Source organism: Anopheles aquasalis, chromosome 3, assembly GCF_943734665.1.
Source record: "Anopheles aquasalis chromosome 3, idAnoAquaMG_Q_19, whole genome shotgun sequence".
Classification (NCBI taxonomy): Eukaryota; Metazoa; Arthropoda; class Insecta; order Diptera; family Culicidae; genus Anopheles; species Anopheles aquasalis.
The window spans coordinates 22140-40000 of NC_064878.1; the positions used below are offsets into that span (position 1 = coordinate 22140).

Below are 17861 nucleotides of genomic sequence, written 5' to 3' on the forward strand. Positions count from 1 at the left end.
CAGAAGAAAGGAAAACGGGTAGCTGCTCGCTCAGCCTGCTCTTCTTGCACTGGATGTGGTTGCCAAGTTTCCCTTGGCTACTATGAACTACTTCGCTTCGAGCTTCACGAAACAAGGGGATGTCCCGATACAGCGATGCCTTCGGTTGTATGTTTACCCGCGAAAGATGGCAAAATCGAGCGATTCATCCGGTGTCAGTTGGTTGGGTTTGAAAGTGCCCGCCAAAGCATTGAGCAGGATGTGCTTCTTACCGCAAACTCCTCGGAAGTCGTCGAAATCGATCGGCGAAGCGTAGAGACCACCGAGCCCCAGTCTGATCGCATAGTTGGCCTTCTCGACGACGGAGATCTCGTTCTCATATCCAACCCACTGTGTGTTTCGGTACGCGTACGGTGCCATACTCCGGGGATCCCATTCGATCGTCCAGCTTCGATCGAGCAGCTCTTGACAGATCTCGTAGTATGCCTTCCGTTCCGGCCCTGTGTATCCAGCGGGTTGACCAAAGGGAAGAGCAGCAGAGCCTGGCACGCGGTTCCGTCCGTTTGCCAGAATGAAAGGACGTCCATGGAAGGGCACTTCGAGGAGGATCTTTTCCGAGCGACATCCGCTGCTGATCCACGTATCGATTGCACGCTTCACAGTGAGATTCATGAACTCCCCGGCATCGAACGGTCGACTGCCCATCGGGCTAGGTACATCAACCTTTGCCGAGTCGACCGATCGGGCATACGAGACGCCTTCAATAACGTAATCAGCAACTCTGCAAGAAACAGCACAGAACGGAATAACTAGTGTCTCATTGCGCTTGACGCCGGATACTTACTCGCATATACGACGTTTTTGGTAAACTTCTGTCTCGTACTTTTTGCTGAAACTCGGGAGATAGGTAATCACCTCCCAACTAGCGTACCCAGCATTCCGAAAGCTCTGCTTCAACCCATCCACCAGCCGGTACAGCTCATCCACATCCTCGCGATCGTACGAGCTAATCACAATGCCATCGAAGCGATACGTTTCCAAAAACTCGATCACACTCGCGATAAATTTTTGACGATTGTCTCGGACCGCGGTGGCATTCGGTTTCCACACCGACGTCACACAACCCGCCAGCAGACAGTGGACATCGATCAGGAGCCGTAGCGTCGGTTGCCGCTCCTTGAGCGCCGTAAAGTGCTTATAGCCGGACCGTAGTATATCGCGTGTGGGGTTTTCCGGTTGAATGTCGAAAAACTTTTGATCAACCTGGGCGAAACTGTACACCAAGTGCGTACAAAGTTTCACGGGGATTTGCTTCGTCTCATACGTGAAATTACCGCGAAAGTCTCGATCCGTTGACCAGCTACTGAACTTGCACACGAGTCGTTTATGAATAGACGCCGTGGATGCTGGATACACGAGAATCAACGCGATCCACAACATCGCCAATGTTGTCGTCTTCTGCCACGGACGCATTGTGTAACGACGTCTCATCGACGTGTTCTTGGTCCAAAGTGACGATTATTACTGACTCGGTTCTGGTCTGCTCCGTTTCCGTTGCCGTGTGCATTCTCTCGGTTCGGCAGAAACAGGTTTTTCGGTAAGAAATCGGATCGACACTGCTGAAGCGAACTTTTGACGAGTAGCGTGACAAAACCGGTACAACCGTTACAAGGTCAGCCATTCGATCGTAACTTTTGTTCGGATAGAGCCTCGGCAGGTACCAATTCGAGCATTCCATGTTCCGATCCTTGCTCTCTGAGCATAACAACACGCTTATCACTGTGTCGTCCTCGAGCAAAAACGGATGATACCGGCACGTGGACTTCCGAGTGGCACCTTAACGCTTTCCCCCGTTACTCGGTTTGGCCAGAGTGTGCCGCAGAGTTTGTGTTCGTATTTATGTGATGCAATTTTCATCATTTTCCCGATCCTGACAGCGATCCTGGCCACCAGCTCTTCCTTTCAACCTTTAAAAAAGGGATCAAGCCCCACTTATTCGCACTTTCTTGCTGTTCTCCCTCCAAGCATTGTCATCGAGATGCAACGACGCGAGTAATAATAAAAGAAAAACGCGAGCGAGCGGATGGAAGGAGGATGCAGAGGGCTAGTAAGATCCAAATACACACAGCGGCCAACCCCCGACCACCCCAGACACTCGGTGGATTGTGGGAAATGTAATGACGCGGAAGGAAGGTTTTTCCATCAAAATGTGCCATCCGAGGGGTCGTTCGCCGTCGCGTGTAACGGGGGCAAGAGTGTAGCAATTTAGGTTCCGCAGTGGCTCTCCGGTCCATCTGGTGCTCTGGTGTGTTCTCTGTTGCCCCTCGCAATAATATGCTAGCCTACTGTGCCATGCGTGGCTGACTAGCGGATGATTCACTTTTTACACCCAGCCTACTGTTACTACTCTCCGGGATTCGTCGTCCCCTTTTTCCCCTAAAAAACACGACAAGACGAGTTCCAGGGCCAGGACTGCGTACTACAAAAGGGACCAGGACGGTGTGGCGAAAGTGTGATATACCGTTTGAGATTAAATTGCATTTGCCATTCATCGTTGGGCTCGGTTGGCGGCGGCGGTAGCAAGGGGACCACCGATAGGTGGCCGTTTTGTTCCACTCCCACCCCTAAAACGGTTTTGTTTGTTTAATTTCTTTCAGGGAATCATTGGCAAGATTGCTCTCTCCCTTCTTGCAGCCGCTTTGCGCTTTAGCATGATGCAATGCAATTTGGTATTGTTCCGACGGCGATGCGAAAGCGAAGGGGACTACCGATGGTGCTTTTGGGAATTTCGGGCTGTATCGCCACGTCATACCGGCAGTACTGAAATCCTGGTGTGGGTATGGGTGTAAAGATTCCAGTAAACATGGCCTAAACCTGCCGGGTGGTGCTATTTTTCATCGCATCCCTTAGCATTAAACCGAAATTGTAGGGGAGTCTTCCCTCCATACCCAGATAGTCGAGCACAACCCATTGCCAATGAAGTTGCCTTTGCTCGGTGAAATCACCGAAAAACTTGGAAAAACCCACCAGCCAATCAATGTACGACAGTGATTCGTTCGAACTTGCTTCCACTGTTTGTTTAGTAGCTACTTGACTCATTACAGGAATTGAATGCAGCATGTGCTAGGACTTGCAGACAGTTTACAGGACTTGAGGACTTTAGGTCTTTAAATCGTATTTAAATGAACAGAGTGCTAATGCTGCTAGTATCTTCCCCCGTGGGGGAAATGTTCCAAGAAGCCTCTTCCTACTCGAACCAATCAATTGGATATACATTCCATTAAATGCGTCTAAATGACGGAATCATTTTCCAGGATCCTGATCCGGTCTTGCGTGTTGCGGAAAATCCATTTCTTAATTTGAAACTTCCATTAAAGAAAATGGAAATACGGTTTCCAAACGCCGCCACACGCAACACTATCCATCCAGCACATCTCATTCGTCAGCTAGTCCCAGTCCACCGGAGCACCGGAAAACTCTGGAGGATGTCTCTCTATCTCTCTAGAACCCTACTTCGTCATGCTGGCGTTCCCACCAGACCACCCGAGATGGCGAGAGCTGATAAAACTACGCTTATTTCATCTCATAATCAAAGAAATAAAATTTAATCGTAAAGCAAACACACTGGGGAATCCCGGAGCCTGGCCTGGGTTTCCAGCAGAGGCAGCAATGACGCTGCCTCAACGAAGTGGGGAAAGCTACTGAATCCCTGGCGTTGTAGTTGTGTTTCGCCTTTAAGTTGGGGTAGTCTGTGAAGGCGAAGGAAGCGGGCTCTTGGGCGGATAAGTCCCACCAGGAAAGGGACTCTGTGTCTCCCTCTTTTTGCTCGGGGATGAGGTGCGATAAACATGAACATCGATGAGTCTCATCAGTGGCTAGGATTATCCCAGGGCCCGGCATAGTGCGGGGAGTTGGAGTTGCTCACACACTCACAGAGCAACTGCGGCCGATTCCCTCATCAACCGTTCTTCACACCTAATCAATCAGCTTCCGGTGTTCGGAAGCCAACCAGAAGACAAATGGACTGTCTGCTGCACGCACTTTAATCAGACGATCAGACAAGAGCTCCGACGGCCCCCTCAAAAGCCTAATTTACAAAACGGACGCCAAGAAGTTGACGAAGGCAACGGTGGCGCCATAAATTACCCAAATTTACTACCAGACCAGGCTGCTCCCCGTTCCGCTAAAGAGCCATCAATCTGGGCCAATCCCCGATCCGATGTCCGGGGGTGACACCGACCGGACGGCCGCGACAAGGATAAACTTTCGCTTCCACCTCGCAGCCTTCGCAAATTGAAATCCGGCGTCAGTCCTCCACGCCTCTTCGTCGTCGGTTCCAGCTTTAAATTAAAAACGGCACACCTTAGGAGCCCTGGAGCGAGTACTAGGACTCGTCGGATTCGATCCGGCTTAGTACTTTTTAATCAAACGTTCGACCTCCCGCAGGCACACCTGCAGCCGTCGCAACGAACAGTGAACGAATGCCTGCAGGGGTGGCCTAATCCAAGAGAAATTGTCCGACTCAATGCGGAAATGGTTGTTACAAGTTTCCCATCGTTCTCTCTCTCTCTCTCTCTCTCTCTCTCTCTTTCTCTCTCTCTCTCTCTCTCTCTCTCTCTCTCTCTCTCTCTCTCTCTCTCTCTCTCTCTCTCTCTCTCTCTCTCTCTCTCTCTCTCTCTCTCTCTCTCTCTCTCTCTCTCGTGTTCGTGGTTCGTGTCTGCATTTTCCTCAGGGTTGGAAAAACTTTCCGCTCTCTCGGAAGTTATTTTTTTCGCCAGCTGGAAGTCCGGACATGAATGGACCCCAAGAAGGATCCCTGGAACCGGTGGCGATGACGAACTGGCGCCGAGAGTTGATTGCAAACTTGTTAGCGACACGGATCCTCCGTGATGTACGGATAGAGTGGCCAACCTTTTTTTCGGTGTTCCTGCGGCGCGGTCTGAACGGCCACCGCTTAACGGCCTCGAGGGAAATCGACAACTACATCCTCGGTTACGTTCCCACTGTGATGGCCAAAGTCCGTCGGAAATCAATTCCGTGGGTAAAGTATGTTTCTTTAGGGTAGAGCTGTGAGGCCTGCTTTGAGTGGCCAGGGACCACGACATGCTATGCTAATAGAGTATTTTTCTTCTCGAGCACGTACGGTGCTTCGTGCTGAGTGTGGTTCTCGCCTGGTCCTAAGTAAATAACTCCACTCCCTGGTGGTGGTGGTGCTGCTGGTTGGTGATCACCACGTTCTATCGAAGATGACCAACCGGAAGAACGACTCGACCAAAGAAGGGCTAAGCTCTCAATTGGAGCTACGCCCCGATCCCCAAACCTTCCCATTGTTCCACTAGGCACCAACCATGATTGTGTTGGCCTTCAATTTGACCAGTATGGTGGGGGCCGTATGCAAATAGAGTTGTGTGTGGATACATTGCCATGAGAGTGCCACAACTCCTTCTCAAAAATGGATACAGCTTGAACCGCGGGGGAGGGATCAGGAAAGTGGTCAGCCTCAGCCGAATGGAAAGTTCAAATTTATTACACGCCAGAGCCGTGGCCATGGCATGCACGGTGATAAAACATTTTTCCGGGCTTTTAGTCAGCATAATCTAGCCAGTGGCTGCTAGGACTTTTCTCCTCTGCTCGCCTCTGATGTCCGATGATGACGTTGCTGACAGGGCAGGCAAAATAGCCCACGTGTGGCGGCTCGCCTAGACGTTGACGATGGTTTGTGTTTGTTTTAGAAGCTTTGCTGTAAAATAGTTTTATGATTTTCCGGAGTTTTTAGAGGAAGTTCCGTTTTTTTTTGCTGTCGCTCGCTGCTGTCCTGTGAAATATCTTCACAGAACGATGGCGCTTACCAAGTGCGTCAGCAACACTCGTTGTCGCCGGCTCGCAGCGTCAGCGGAATTGTTTGGTTCAATTCACTGGAAGTTAAGTGGTCAAAGAATGGAAAAGCAATCCGCGGCGTTGATAATTTAGAACCGTGGGATTCAAGCGTATGCGCTGAAAGTTTCCGAGTGTGCAAATGATAGCTTAAAGGATTTTCTACTTTACGATCACTTGAAAAGTTTGTGTGGTACACGTTTCCCGTTCGTTTATTACGCCGGTTCTAGTTGAGCTTCGGGGGGTTTGTGATAATTTATACGTGAGGCTCGTGCACAAATCACTAACAACACGAATGGCATTTATAACCATTCCGGGAAACTAGATGCGTTAGCAACAGGTGGCTATGAGGATAACTATGCCAACTACGATTTCCGGTGAAGCCATGAATGCATTAACGCGAGTTAAAGCTCAAATTTTGATTCGATCCGTTTAACCAACTTTTCGTAGATTAAATAATTAAAACCGAAAACTTTTATATTCCAACCATAATGAAATATGAAATTAAAGCAACAATTTTCAAACCATCTCAAACGATTTCTTTCACGCAAACAAAATAAAGCGGACAGATAGACACCAGCTTGAGTTACATTTTCGTATGGAATTTCCGTTCATTTTTCACTCGGCTGCAAACACCTTATTGAGCATCGTCAACATCCGCTGGTAGCAATGGCGGGGTAGGGATAGTAGTAACACACTGATATACACTGGATGGTCGTCGGCAAACCATCGGTCTATATCGTCGCAGCTATGCGGCGTAAATAATCCTTCCCTTACAAACGCTCTTATGCCTGAAGCCACCTAACGCTAACGTGTGCTTTGTATGGATGGGAAGGATGAACAGATACTACTCCTTCCTTTGGAGCTACTACACCCTGCCCTTATGCTGCATCGGAATTGCTGGTTACGCTACTATGATCTACGAAAACATGGGGAGTCTTTTAATCGATCACGGGGGATTTGGTGCACCTAGTATCCACATCCACTTGTCATCCGACCCCCTGAGGGGTAGCATTCGTCCCAACATCTTCTCGCCCCTCTTACAAAGGCGCTCGGAACCAAGGAAGGATGATGCGCGATGGTGGAATGCCCAAAGCAACAGTCTCCAATCGTGTAAATATAGTGTATAGTTTCTCTATAAATCTCTCTTTTTCTCTCGTTTTCGTCCTTTCGCATTCTCCATATCGATGGCGCTAGGGTGTTTTTTTTTCTTTTTTATATTTTCTCGTTATTTTATTACAATAAAACACACTACTCGCTAGGTCGCCACAAACCTGTCGATTGGGCAAATGTGTAAAATGCGAAAACCTATCCTGTAAAACGATCGGGATCCTCCGCACGGACGACCGCGCAGATGGCGAGCAGACGAAACGAAAGGATCAAATCGTTACGTAACGGACTAGAATCCTTAAACAACTAGCGATCCTACTAGTGTGGGTTTATATTCAAATCCTTTCTGTCTCCCTCTTACGATCACTGTGTTCATTGGACATGAGATTTCCGCGGGTAAATGTTTGGAGTATTTCTTGGAAGCTTCCTTTGAAGCCTTGCGTCCGTGTGTGTCCGACCACACTTTCAATCCACTGCTGAACCAGACACTCACGAGCCCGCCGTGCGATGCTGCTGACCGATACCAGGATATGGATGAAGAACTACTACGTGGAACACCGATAAGTCTCCCGCTGCCAAGAAACTCGCTGCGTGTCAACCCTCCCATATCAACCGGAATCCCGATCTCCTCAATTCGCTTCTGCAGCGCATTAATAGAATCTATCTAATAAATTAATCGTTAATAACACAGTCAGAGAGTGATTTGTAATCCTCATCCTTCATCGTCCAGCATGTAGTTTCTGTTTCTGTTCGTGTAACCTCTAAACGTGCACCGTAGCAGAGGCGCATCGCAAGGTCCGTCTGCCTCAACTGCGCCCAGCCTGCCGTTCGTTCTCGATCGCGTAATGGCACACGTCGATCTTTTTCTGCGCCTGTGGGAACCGCATCGTCGTCGGCAGATGTTCCGCCGTGGTACCGAGATCGGGAGACGGTTGACCGTTGGCTGACTGATCGGCAATGACCACCGAGTTCGTGGACGAGATTGTCGAGATTTCTCGCTTATACGGTGGTGGCGGTACCGTCGGCATCGCGGGAAGATTAACTGTCGACGGTTGATCTATTGTTATTGCGATCTGCTGGCAACTGCTAGTCTCAACATCAGCTGCGCCAGAAGCTGCTGCACCAGTGGCTGGCAGTGCTTCCGTGCCCATCTCGATGGTCGACAGTGGCCGGTTAGCGAAGGTGTACCGGATCTCCTCCCGTTTCGAGGCGCTCGGAATGTTTGGACTCGTCATCAACAGATCTTGCGGTTCGAACAGCTTCATTACGCTCGGTCGATGTACCTTGATCGGTTCGTAGTATTTCATCTGCTTTTGCTTCAGCTGCTCAATCGCATCCTGGTAGCTCGGTAGTCCCGAGACGATCGTATAGCTGGGCAGTGACTCTACATCATACGGCGGTGGCGTCTCAATGTCCATGGACGAAAGTGTTTGCGATCTGGCAGTTAATACTGTAAGTGAGAAGAAAATAAGAAAGGAAAAAAATGTTAGTTGATTGCTTGAATGCCTTTTTTGTAAAGGTTAGTTACAAAGAAGGATTCTCTTGGGTCACTTCATCCGCCACTTGAGTTCATTCTCTCGACGGTCCAGTTCAAAGCCCTGTTTTCCCCTTTATCTCTCTTAGTATTAAAGAATGGCAAATTCTCAACGTCCTTACGTGCAACTATAAATATTATCCTCCCCTTTTCTATCCACATATCCTTCGGCCATCGAAATTCCAATTTTATAACAAGACTCCTCCGTAAAGGGGCCCGGCAGAACGGTGGACCTGTCAGCAGTGTTTGTCCCACGCCATCGATGCTAGCTTCTCTCTTTTGTACTCGATTTAATCCAGCGTAATGTGGTGCACACATGTCACACAGGACCATGTCGATACGCGGATGCCACCTCGTAGTAAGGTGGCATTGCGGTAGAGCCGGTTTCGATGAATCGAAATAACCGGCACACAGAGACTGTGCATCCTATTTCTCATGCCAGGACGTATCGGTTTCTCTCCCTTGGCAGCATTTCTTCTGCACCATTCATCACAACACCACAAGCGCCGAAGGATATTCAAAGGATCCGAAGGCAGTAAAAGACCCTTTGCGGACGTCACCTCGCACCATTGCATGCATCGCCCTTTCACCGAAGATCGAATGCTGCAAATGTTGCGACACCGAGCCCTGGCACGATATGGCCTCCTTGCTCCCTTCTGTGGCCAATTCTGGCGCCAGTTCAAAGTCGGTCGGACGGTGGTTTCCTATTGCCGAACCTCTTCTTCTTTTCCAAGAAAACATCAATCATTCGATGGATGGCCACTTTGCAGCACGCGAAAAGGGAACACGCTAACTGGTGTGTGTGTGTGTGTGTGTGTGTGTGTGTGTGTGTGTGATGCGGCCGGCCCATGGCAATCTTCTTGGTCGATTGCAACGATGACGCTGCTGCTTCGCCTGGGAGCATTTAGGCCGTTTTGGTGGAGCCGTAGGCCAGCGTCTTAAGCGGCTCGTCGCAGCTTCCGTTGCGTCATTTTTCATTCGAACAAAACACCTCACCAGTGATGCCGACCCAAGTCGATCCGGATCGGCAGCAAGGGAAGGCCAAACGGTGAGAGCAAGAGGGCTAAGCGGCGGCGTCGTCGAGACGCGAATGCAATTTTCAGTAAAAGGATGCTGAACAAAAGGACGGACAAGCACCCACCATACGCCTAGCTTGCCGCCTTGATATCCCATTCAGAGGGTGTCCTGCGTAGGAAGGAGGCCCAGGCCCAGGCCCAGACTAGACACCAGGCGTTCAATGGACTGGAATGCTAACTGGCGGCCCTGGTGGTGCCCAAACGCAGCTTCTCCTTCATCCACGGCAGGGCAGCCAAGTGAAAAGGAATTCTATTGTGTTGTGTTTTCGATCGAATTCAACATTCGCCACCCACGCCCACACTTACTATCATCTCCCGTTGTCCTGGGTGGGAGGATAAATAGAAAAAGTATATATTAATCAGAAAAGACTCGCCACGGGTCCCGGCGTGGCCAAGGGACGGGTAAGGCGTGTTTTCGTGACTGACGACGATGATGATTTCCAAACGGACGACGATGGTTATTCGATAATCCAACAGATCGCCCTACAACTCCACCGGCAGCTTAATGCACCCGACTGGACACTGAGAGGGAGAGCACATCACGATGGTAACCGGTGGGATCGATCGCCGTCCATCGCTGGGCATGGTTGCTTCGATTGGTTTCTTTCAAGAAATTGAAAAACTGAAGCCGTTCTGCTCCAGGCGGTCACCTTTTTTATGGCCAGCCAGGCGATTGACACTCTTCCTGCCCTCTTTCTCTCTCGGTCTTCCCTTGAGACCAATTAAGAACCTTTCATGTGCAGATGATTTCAGAAATTACACGATTCGCTCACTGTCGCTCATCTCTGCCTCTGACTGGCCTGCCTTCGAGGGTGGAGGAGGATTGTGGTAGTGTTTCTGGTATCGTTCCGCTACACGAGCCCACAGTACGGTAAAACCGTTATCGATCAAGATAACCTTCGTTCGATTGCAGTCTACTAACCAGCTCCGTCTCGCTCTTTTGACAGCTTGGTGGCTCCGTTGCCGTCGCCGATGAAGTCTACTATGATGTGAAAGGGCGAAATCTTCCCGTGCATACAAAGCGAGCCATTAATATTCAATCGAGTCAACCCGAAAAGAAATAAAAGAAAGCAGGAGCAAAAAACACGCACACAAAATGTGAGAGGAAATGGGAAACCCCAGTCAAACCCTTATCGAATCAGAGTCTTTTGGTCAGCAAAAACCCCGCAACGGGGACCTCCACGGCGCAGGATGACGTTCCGCTTCGTGGATGGAACACTTCTTGGAAGAGATACATTTTTCCATGTTTTCTCTGCTGCCTTCGATGCTGCTACATCTCCTGAAACCCGACCACGGGCGACTAACGGGCGTGTAAGCACGAACTGGAACAACTCCTATTTGCACCCCACCAGAGACGCAAACGAAAGGATCCTTTTTTCCTCTCCTTTTTACTCCTCTTCTCAGAGAAGGTCTTGGTTTTGGGTTATATAAAAATTTGAAAGTTTGATGACGTCCAGGGAACGGCCATTTCCAGGCCCTTTATGTTGTGATTTGATCCTTTCCGTGAAACAAGTGGAAAACCAGAGACCCGAAACTCGGACGGGACCGAGCATACCCACACACGCACACAAAAAGCAGACACCGAAATTCGCTGCAGGGGTTCAGGTCCGGTTCTAGGCATTTTTGGAGGGATGTGCCCGGCATGGAGAGATGTGGTAGTTGCATTTCGATCAGTTAACGATCAGGGATGGAACGAATCAAGTTACACACAAGGACGTGATTATATGATCATGAAACAGATTGCCGAAACGGTACCTCAAAGGACGAGGGAATAACCGATTGATACGCGTGTTACCTGCAGATTCGATAAACGATTACCAAAGACACGCTGGAAGGATGCTCTTCCAAACACACAAAAGGTGCGCGTGAGTGAGGACCGAGGAGCACTGGTTGGGTCCTTATCTTGTGCGTTCCACCTCTCTGATCTTACCGTTCCCGCGTTATGGTTGACCGATTGGTTGGAGAAAAGTAAATTTTGCCGATATATATGTTCCTTCAGCATGGAATCAGCGCTGTACAGAACGGCTATTAGGGCCGCGGTATTGAAGATCCCCCGGAGGTGTATCCGACAAGTGTTTTTTGAGAAGTAAGGGGGCAAAGATTATCGGAAAAAGGGTCCTCGGGTAGTGACCGAAATCCGGCGACACCTCCTTCTCCTAAAAAGAGGCTCGTATGAGATGTTTTTCTTTCTTTTGAGGGCTTTTGTTCAACACACAATCCGCTCTCAAAACGTGCACCATACCCCTACCCTTCCTGAAGGGCAACGATGGAAGACGGATTCCCTTTAAAGTGCTCGACTCATGCAGAAGCACGTACCAGGATCCTCCGGGGGATCCGGATCATCGTGGGAATACCTAGTGGCTTACGCGTTGTTCATTCCGTTGTTCGCTCCCTCTGATGCACTCGGGTGTACACGCACCAAAAGACAGAGTTTGCAACATGAAGAACTCGAGCCAGCAGCAGCTAGAGTGCAGTGGCTTCAGTGAAGCACGACAAGCGCTCGACAACTTCCGATTGGCTTGTTTTCGCTTCTCTTGTTGACATGTCGTCAGAAGACGCTCGATACTGCTGTGCTCCAACGTGCACAGACAGCTCCCAGAGGGGATTCTCTTTTTAGTGCTGCTTACTGAAGCGTAAAATTATTCAATCAATAAAACTCCTGTGTGTGAAGCTTTCCGACATGATTGGCCTCGGACGACCACTACTACGACGACGACGTACGATCATACACACCGGATACTCCGGGGTCGTCTCGAGTTGCCCGGATTCGTACGACAATGGCAGACATAATTACAGGATGCACCACCGCATGATGAGGCCTATGAAAACTTCAGACGACGACGACAACGACACGCCTCGGGAGCGGTTTGGAACTCCTTGGAAATGTCTTCCGGTAGTTAGATGAAACCCTTCCCTAGCATGAGTCATGCAGGTGATTCTCAAATTTCTCTGTTCTCTATGGCCTTGTCCCCCCCACACCCCGCAGTGAGGGTTGAGAAATTGGTCGAGAAGGACGCATTCCAGGGGAGCTCGCTCTAGACCTTGGCGACGTACGTGGTGTCTTCTGGCTGACAAAATCTGAATCACGGAGTACGGAGAACGAGAACGAGGCTTCACGATTCATCTTCCATGGTTCACCTGCTGCGAAGATGCCCTACTACTCCTTCAGTGGTTCTGCTTATCAGCACGATGTGCTGATGATGATCATGATGACGATGACATGTCGTTGTGTCTGTGAAACGTCATCCCAACTCGTGGTGGCCGCCCTACAGTGTAGCAGCGGGAGCGCAAAATGTCGGCAATGTTTCCATGTATTATTCCATTTCAAATGGGAAATAGTTGCTCTTCGGCCTCCAGAATTTCTGCCTCCGTTCGAGGCCCCTCCTAGCCAGCGGATTGGATGGATCAGAAAGAAGGAAAAGCGACCGAGAGAAACATATTTTATCCGGCGTCCCTTTTTCCATTCCCAACTTTAATCTCCACGAATCGAATCGCGTTCACCCTCGCCTCGTCGACCACGACCTCTCTCGCTCTGTGCTAGCGCGCCAGGAGTCGATTGGAGAGGATTTTCTTTCGAATCATTTCCCCAAATCATGCGACGACACGAAGTGCAAGGAAAACCCCCCTCGGAATCAGGCGTGTGAAGAAGATCCAGCACACACACACACACCATACATCCGGTTGCTGTAACCCCCGGTGAAGCGAGAAATCGAAAGCAGGGCGAAGCAATAGCGGTCTCAACGGGATCAGGAATTGCACGGAAGCGAAGATACAGTATCGACCCGGGCGAGGGATATATGTGTGTAATGGATTTTGATTCCGATTGCGGACCGTTCGGTTCGGTTGAGGATTTCTCAACAATATAAATTGCATTTTTTCCTGTGTCTCCGTCCTTTTCCCTGAGTCCTGTGTGCCATACTTTGAATTTTGATACAAAGTTTGATGCTCTTCCATCCACGCGCACCCCACGTGGGGTGATCCGGAATCTGAAGAATGGAATCGTTGCCGTTGCCGTTGATGATGATGCCGTTGCGTTGCTGGGCATTGCTCGGCAGATGTAAGTTTCTACCGTGTTTCCTTTTGCGAGCAACTTGCCCTTTCCGTTGACGATGACGATGGCGGCATACAAATTCCAAATCCACAGCGCACCGAGGATTCGTTTGGCGAATTTTTTGAATGGAATGAATGATTCATCGAGCATCGAGCAGCACGGGAGCACGCTGGGAAATGCATTTCCCGCTGAACAGGAACGACAATTGGCTCTGCTTGATCATGGCAGCTAGACCGCCCGCGTTGATTCCATCTGATTGCTGCAGTCCATCATCATCATCGATGGCGTTATCTGACAGCCTACGCGCCAGGACATTTCCAGGTCCTGGGGAAGTGTCCTGAAGTGTCGGACGAGCATGGAGAAAAACTTTAATTCCCATCAATCTTTGACACATCATCACCGGGAGGCCGCCCGGGGCGACAATGGCGAATAGTGGGATTCATCATGAAGATTGATAGTGCTCCCATTGCTCACAGATCTCATGAACATCGAACGAACGTCGAATGTGTCTCCACTTCAAGGACCGTCGGCTGGCTGACATGGCACGGGGAACAGGACCAACTTTGCAGAGGTTTTGGGTCCCGATGTCCAAAACGAACAAGGACAAAGTTTGAGCACCGATGAATCATCATTCGCGAAGGTTCATGCGTTCGTTCGCTGGCCCCGGAATCCGGAAGTACCGTGCCGATATGCCAACCTTGTGCGGCCTGCGCACCAAGCGGCGTGGCGTTAATGGGTTGTTTAACTAAATTGATTTGCATATCACATATCCGTCACATCGAGACCAAGCGCACGAAACCAGTTCCCGTGGATGTCAGTCGCTACGATGCCTCTGGTCCTGTGACTGTGGCCACTGTAGCCGTAACACCCGTAACACACCCACACACACGGTCGTTTAGACTAATGCAGCGCACATACACACCTAATCTAAATCGTCTTCACGGTCGGTTGCGTTTAATTTCCTTTTAACATTTGCATGCCACTCACTACTTCCCAACTTTTGAGCCACCTCCCAAACGGATGGTCACGGTTGGTTGGTACTTTCCGGCGAGAGGATGGACTTCTTATTTCTCGCCACTAGTTAGCCCTTTTTTTTACGCTCCCTTGGATTTAGGACCCTGTAGGAAAGGAAATTAACCTCTCCTAGGTACCAGCCGAAAGTTCGGGCATGTGGGTTGTCGAGTTGAGATTGGATAGTGTTCATCTCGGCGTCTGCTACAATCCCACAGGAGTCACTAGCGCGGTTTGTGCTGGGGATGTTAATTGAAAAGTTAAATCCTTAAACACGCCCCGGAACAACTGGCGATGGATTGAGTTGGATAAAAATAAAGGGAAACTCCTGGTGGCGAGAAATTGAGTGTCGTCATTGGGAAAGTTGGAATCATCCCCCCCCCCCCCCCCCTCTAATGGCATTTGTTTGATGTCAGGAATGCCGAAATGTCGTTGACATATGACGAGAAACCTTTCAAGACATTACACACAGATAACACCATTGTTTCAAATATCCTTATACAGAAACAAAGTCAATGATCAAACAGCTGTTTCCTCTTTTCATGGCTTATTCATTGGGACACGTTTTATGACGTATATGACCACTTTCACCCCTATAAATCAGGACATTATCAGGACCAGGCATGGAGGGACCGCTGGCGTGCGTGCTGGTTGAATAGTTTATAATTTTTAAACAAATATCGACCGTTCGATCGTGGTTTTCCATCTTCCTGCTGGCAACCTTTGGGCGTACAAGGGCTACGCAATAAACTAATAAAATTTATGGTCGGATGCGTTCACTGATTTCTTTGTTGTTATCGCCCGACCGTGTACGTTGTTTCTTCGTTTGTCTGGATGGGAAGCCTTTCCGCGGCGCACACGCCACCAGCGTAAGTGAGTTGCTGAACGGAAACACTTTCCTGCCGCCCCGAAAATGGGTGGGAAGTTTCAATTGCACAACCGACACCCCACAGCATTCGCTGGTGAGCAACAACCATGCTTGTCGGTTAAATTCGGCCACCGAGCACGCGTGAAGGTAGGCCAGATGAAAGCCCGAGGAAGGAAGCCCTATTAAAGAGTCAGGAAGGGCCAGGAACCAATTCGGGAAATTGGTTACCCTACCACCACTGCGACACAGTGTGGTAAGCAAATTGATTCGCTCACAGCAACAACCTGTATGCGTAACCTGAGCATTCCTCGGGGCGATTCGATCCAAGCTAGTGAAATCAGGATGTTCGGTCTGCTACTCAGTTTCAAGGTAATTTTTGGCACCACCTTTTTTCGTTCCGCCAAGAAATGCCATCACAGCAAAGTATCCGGCACTGGCGGCACGGCGCTAAGAAATGGGAACAAAAGGAACCTCACTTGAAACATCGAATACCGGAACCAGAAGACAGATTCCGGAAGGATCAGGTGGCGCACACAACAGTGGGTTGTGTAATTAGACGGAAGAGTTGTGTTGGCCATTCTTCTCCCTCGATACGCACCAAGCGTAACTCGAGAAGGGTGCCGTGTCCTATGTACGCGAGATGATGGAATATCAAACTCCATTTCCTACAGAATATGACATGAGCAGAAGGCATCTTGGTCGTTCCAACAAAATGTGGAATCAGGGAGAAACAGAGAAGAAGTGATGGTCCTAGCTTCCTTTTTAAAGCCACTTCTTTTGGTCTTTTATCACGCCCGATTTCTTTTTAACTAGTTGGTTACAGAAATGAGTAAAAACCCCGAGTCGTGAAGGGATGCTGGTATCGGCAACGTCGTCGTAGAAAAGGATGGAGGAGTTTCGCTTTATCTGCCTTAACCCTCGCCATTGATTGTACACGCCCCGGCAGCTCCCTACTTCCGACAAATCCTCAACATTAGAAATAGATAATGAGTAATTTAGAACTCATCCTGGTGCGCCATCTTCTCTCTGTCTCTCTGTCTCTCTCGATCTCTAGTGTTGGTCTGCAATTGAATTTTCCGGTCTACGACATTTCTCCCACTTCGGGAGGAAGGTTAGCGCTGCGGTTTGGTTTGGTTTGGTTTTCCAATAACTTTATTTCCTCCAATAAATTTCCTTCCCATCTTCGCCAGCTCTTCCCGGATACTTGGCGCACATCCGGATGGGTCGTGATCACGAGAAGTAATCAAAACCACCGTTGTTCGTTCCTCGAGACATTAGATTAGTGAGTAGTGGTGGTGTAGGGAGGACTTGTGGCCGGAGGGGGTTTGTGGATTAATTTTTGCACCATTCATCGAAATTAAAAACCAAGAGCCCCCGGTCCAGTGGGGGAAAAAGTTCGGTTAGGGTGTGCGCGCGCGTGCGAAACAAATAAATTACCTTCGCACGGATTATGACACGCCATCCTTCCCGCACGCTGCTGCGTCCCCATCAAAGAATATGTTATTGGCAAGGACAAGGATTACACGAAGGGAAACGAGGGGAGAAAACCTCCTACTAACTCAGCAATATTCAACCAAGTGGCAGCATTGCACGTAGGCGCGAGGAAAAATATTTCGGCCCCGGATCCGCCTGGGTGTCGCGGTACAAGTGGAAGAAAGCGTAACTTTTTTACGGTTTTCCCGGACACCGTCGAAGCCTTCCGAGTGCGCGCACCACGGTTGCGGTTCTCGGACAATTTAGGTTGAAAGGTAAGGCCAACGTCAACTCTTCCACAACAAAACCGTGGTGTGTTCTCCAGGTGGTGTCAAAACAAAAGCCAAGATTGAATGGAAACTCCGAGCCGGTGGGTCGTTTAAGAACTTTATGAGTTTCCGAACTTCGGTTCCGGCCAGGTCTGCCGCGGGTAGTTTGTTTCTGGAGGTGGTTATCGCTGATTGGGAAAGCCGGTGGTCGTTTTCCTTTCCGGTTTTTAAGACGTTGAGCCGTAAAATTTCACTAGCAACAACTAGCCACCATCAGGTCGTCGTCGTTGGCGTGTACACGTACCTTAATACCTGATCATCGGGTTGGACTGTTGCGCTGCTGCGATATTTATAACCTTAAAAGTTGAGACCCCGAAAGCGAACCTTGCTAATGCCGTCCGCAGTTTGGACGCAGCAGGTTGGACACACCGGTTGATGACAAAAACCCAAAAACCACCAACAAAAAACCGACAAAAAACCGGTGGAGACAGGCTGAGGGGAGCTACTCTTGGGAGAGGACTTACTCAACATAAAACTTCTGCGATGAGGTCGAGGACGCGGTCCGGACATTGTGGTGGAAAACCGTCCCAAGATAGGCTCCCACATTTGCCTCCTC

The 17861-nt window shown here is 49.5% G+C and overlaps 2 protein-coding genes across 2 annotated transcripts in view; both read right to left on the reverse strand.

Annotated features, from left to right (window-relative positions):
* On the reverse strand, window positions 1-1452 carry LOC126578955 (endochitinase-like). The gene is made up of 2 exons (XM_050242077.1): window positions 824-1452; window positions 1-760 (listed from the first exon to the last, which is right to left on the reverse strand). The coding sequence occupies exons 1-2, from the start codon at window positions 1450-1452 to the stop codon at window positions 154-156; spliced, it is 1236 nt and encodes a 411-aa protein (XP_050098034.1). The 3' UTR covers window positions 1-153.
* Window positions 1453-7028: 5576 nt separating this feature from the next.
* Window positions 7029-17861, reverse strand: part of LOC126575621 (protein commissureless 2 homolog) — a 45582-nt gene continuing 34749 nt past the window's right edge. The window contains exon 2 of the mRNA XM_050236409.1: window positions 7029-8413. Within this exon, the coding sequence (XP_050092366.1) occupies window positions 7770-8413 (644 nt within the window). The 3' untranslated portion in view covers window positions 7029-7769. The remainder of the gene's footprint in view (window positions 8414-17861) is intronic.

Bases quoted from the DNA above. Each gene is read 5' to 3' on its own strand.
- LOC126578955 (XM_050242077.1), bottom strand. From the start codon at position 1,452: ATGCGTCCGTGGCAGAAGACGACAACATTGGCGATGTTGTGGATCGCG. The intron at 761-823 runs GTAAGTATCCGG...TGTTTCTTGCAG, and splicing joins CAAAAACGTCGTATATGCGA to AGTTGCTGATTACGTTATTG.